This window comes from Cotesia typhae, unplaced genomic scaffold (genome assembly GCF_013202065.1).
Source record: "Cotesia typhae breed Kobodo isofemale line unplaced genomic scaffold, CoteBio_Ctyphae contig_59, whole genome shotgun sequence".
NCBI classification, from domain to species: domain Eukaryota; kingdom Metazoa; phylum Arthropoda; class Insecta; order Hymenoptera; family Braconidae; genus Cotesia; species Cotesia typhae.
The window spans coordinates 613,139-616,772 of NW_027423761.1; the positions used below are offsets into that span (position 1 = coordinate 613,139).

The 3,634-nt window shown below is 31.9% G+C and overlaps 1 protein-coding gene across 1 annotated transcript; it reads left to right on the forward strand.

Annotated features, from left to right (window-relative positions):
• Positions 1-2,240: 2,240 nt before the first annotated feature.
• On the forward strand, positions 2,241-3,634 carry LOC141532289 (uncharacterized). The gene is made up of 3 exons (XM_074250565.1): positions 2,241-3,076; positions 3,264-3,546; positions 3,619-3,634. Exons 1-2 carry the CDS (start codon positions 2,440-2,442, stop codon positions 3,527-3,529), a joined length of 903 nt encoding a protein of 300 aa, XP_074106666.1. The 5' UTR covers positions 2,241-2,439; the 3' UTR covers positions 3,530-3,546; positions 3,619-3,634.

Consider the following 3,634-nt stretch of genomic DNA (forward strand, 5'->3'; position numbering starts at 1 on the left):
AACTTTCTCAATACACAATAAAATCCAATTTCCATTTCCGGGTTGGATAAAGAGACCAGCAATCCCTATCAATCTACTTAAGTCCATAAATCCTCTCCCAAAATCTCTGCAGAAGAGTGAGAAGAGGAGGTATAGCTGACGAGGGTTAATCTGGTGGTCATTAAACCACTCTAACGACAGGAGTAGAGCAATGGTCTTGTGTCCATAGTTAATTACAATCAGAATCTGGAATTGCGGATATGAAAAAGAGTAATTAATATGAAATTGCTCGTGAGAGTAACGCCCGGGATCCGACTAACTGGTAGCTGGTAGACGAGTCCGATTATCTTTTATTTAGTTAGTCACCGTCTTCTGGTTATAGCAAGTAGTCTTATTCTCGGTACACTAGGAACATACCGACTCGCGTTCGAAGGATGTATGACTTGATAATAAACTATTTCGTGACAGACACGGGGCCGTGGCTAGACTAACGACCGTACCCCGTTCATTCACTCGAGCTGGTGCTCTTAAGCTTCTCAGCTACCACCAATCCTCTTCCTACTGCATGAGGACAATCGCGATCAAGAGCTAGTCCAAGGCGACCATTATCCAAGCGACAATTTTCGCGCCTCGAATCATAATCAGCCAACGCGACCGTAACTAGACATCGGACCGTAACTGTCTCATTTTTTTTTTTTGCTTCTTCTGGTTTCCATCGTCAGTCGACAGTATTACCACTTAGATTTCTGCACTCAGTTTTATTATTTTTCTGATTTATTTATTTTTAATTAGATTTTATGAGTACCAAATTTTTAATGTGAATTTTAAAGATATTTTTGATTTTTAATTATTTTATACCAAACTTATTATATATATATATATTAGGGTGATTCAAAAAAAAAGAATATTTTTTTTTTCGTTTGGTACTCTGAAAAATAGGTTCCTAGACACCTCTAAGAAAGCCTCTCCAAGCATGAGTTCTTAATTGTAACGGGAAGGTCCTCCTTCTTACAGTTTTCTATTTTTTCTTATTATCAGATAGAAAAATTTATATCTCGCTTCCAACTACTTGAAAAAATATCTTGTTCCTTAGATTTTGTAGGAAATTGAATGCTCTACAAAAAGGTCTCTTACGATTTTTTTCGTAAACCCAACCGTTTAAAAGATATTAACGGTTAAAGTTTGATTATTTTTGGGAAAATTTTTTATTTCTTATGAATTTTATAACTCAATGAAAAAAATCATTATGAATGATGAAACTCATAGTTTTGTAGAAAATTTACTGCTCTATAAAAATGGTCTCTTATGATTTTTCGATCAAGTTGAGCGTTTACGAGATATTCATCGTCAAACATAAATGCATATCAATTTTTCTAGTTTTTGATCAATAATTCGAAAAATTTCACTTTATTCTGTGAGTTTCAAGGAAATTTAGACAAATTTGAGTTTTTATTATAAAAGCAACTCCTATAGATGTTTTCTGTTCAAAAATTCATTTGAAAGTTTTTATTCTAATAATATTTTTTTAATTTTATCTTTAATAATTTAAAATCTTAATCGCGTTGTCATTTATTATTATGAAATTTGTTCAGTGCGTATTTTTAAATTGTTTTTCACAAAATATACATAAAATTTTCGTTCGAGGGGATTTTTGTTTTGAATTCCATTTCTTCTTCTGTTTGTCTTCTGAAACTAACGCCATCTATGTTTTTTACTCTCAACTATCTTCAGTATCTACCCATTTAATACCGTATTTTCAGTGTTCCTAAAACTGATCATCTTGAATACGTAATAAAATAATTCATTTTAAATAAGTCTTATAATCATCACATAAATTTATTTATCATCAATTAACCTACAATGAATAAAGAAATACTTTTTATCGGAATACCTCTACAAAGAATTTCGGAACGTAAGTTACCAAAAGTGAAAGAGGTTATGCGTGTGTTTTTCTACCAACTTAAAATTTTAAAGTATTCAATCAAACAAAGTGCTAAAAATTCAGTTGACCAAGTTATTGAACTGTGGAGAAAAAATCAGATTCCAACTAGTGGAGCTCCTAATGCAGTCAAAAATTTCTTCGCTATCACAGTCAATGGTTAAAATTACAAAAAATTTCGATAAAAAGAATTCAGCGCAAAACCAAAAGGAAATGAAATTTCAGACTGATCTTGAACAATTATTCGACATTGTGAGCGAAAAATCCTTAAAAGTGCTTGATGATAATATTAGAAAGTTGTATTTGGATCAAAAATTCGGTATCCATAAAGAGATTCTTTCTAATAATGTACCTGTATCAAACTTAACCACAACTATGATGGGAATAGATGAGAGTAGTAAGTATCTGAGATATTTAATTATTATAAAGTCAGGTAGTAGTGTAACTTTTCATAGATGACTAGATGACATTTGACTAGACAATTTTTGGAGTCCTTTCTTAATTATTTGTCATCAAAATGAATGAATTCTATACATTTTCTTCGTTTAATTTATAAAACAGATCTTATTCCAGACTTAGATCAACCGTCTACCAGTCATGCGATTGTTCCAAGTGAAAAATCAGAGTCGTTCTCTACGTATACATTAAGTGGAGTTACAAATTTTGGATCTGATTCAGAGTATGAACCTCCAATTCCGACAAAACGAGCAAAACTTGATGTCTTAACTCCTGAAGTCATTTTTGGACTCGACCGAGCTAATGTCAGCAGTAGAAATGCGATGTTTATTATTGCTCCGGTTTTACTAGCAGTAGGTATTAAAATTGAAGATACAACGCTCAGTTATAGTTCAATTCAACGAGCTCGTATGCTTCAAAGAGAAGACATTGCTAAAGGACTTAATGACAACTTTAAGACACACGATAAATACGTTGTGCATTGGGACGGAAAAATGCTGAATGACCTTGTTGGATCAAAATCTGTGGAACGGCTACCAGTTATTTTAACTGCATTTGGTACCGAACAATTACTTGGGGTTCCAAAAATGAATTCTGGGACGGCAGACAATCAAACATCAGCCATTTTATCGACATTGAGTGAATGGGGTATTACTAATTATGTTAAGGCGATGTGTTTTGACACGACGGCAGTTAATACAGGTAACTTATCAATGATAATTTAATCTAAAAAATATTTAATTATTAACGTTCTAGTTTAATTTTTATTGCTTACTGAATTTCACTTTTGAAATTATTGAGAATTATTTACTCATTTGGATTTTAAATATAATCTACAATTTGTTGAAAATATTAAATTTAACGATAGTTATCTATTTTCTTTATACAGGAATTCATAACGGTACATGTAAGGCAATTGAAAAGACTTTGGGAAGAGAGTTAATCTGGTTACCATGTCGTCACCACATTTTTGAGATCATATTGAGAAGTGCATTTGAAGTATATTGGCCTGTGTCATCTGGGCCAAACGTACCAATGTTCGGAAGATTTAAAAAATCATGGGATGAAATAAATAAAACTAATTATAAATCTGGAATTGAAGATACTGTTGTTGCTGATATCATTTTGGATAAAAAAATGAAATATCTAGTTTAATTGCACAATCCTTACAGGTATGATTTAACTGCGATTTTAAGAAAAAAAAATTTTCTTGTTTCTGACAAATTTTTAATTGTTTTTGATAGTTTCTACAACCCCGAG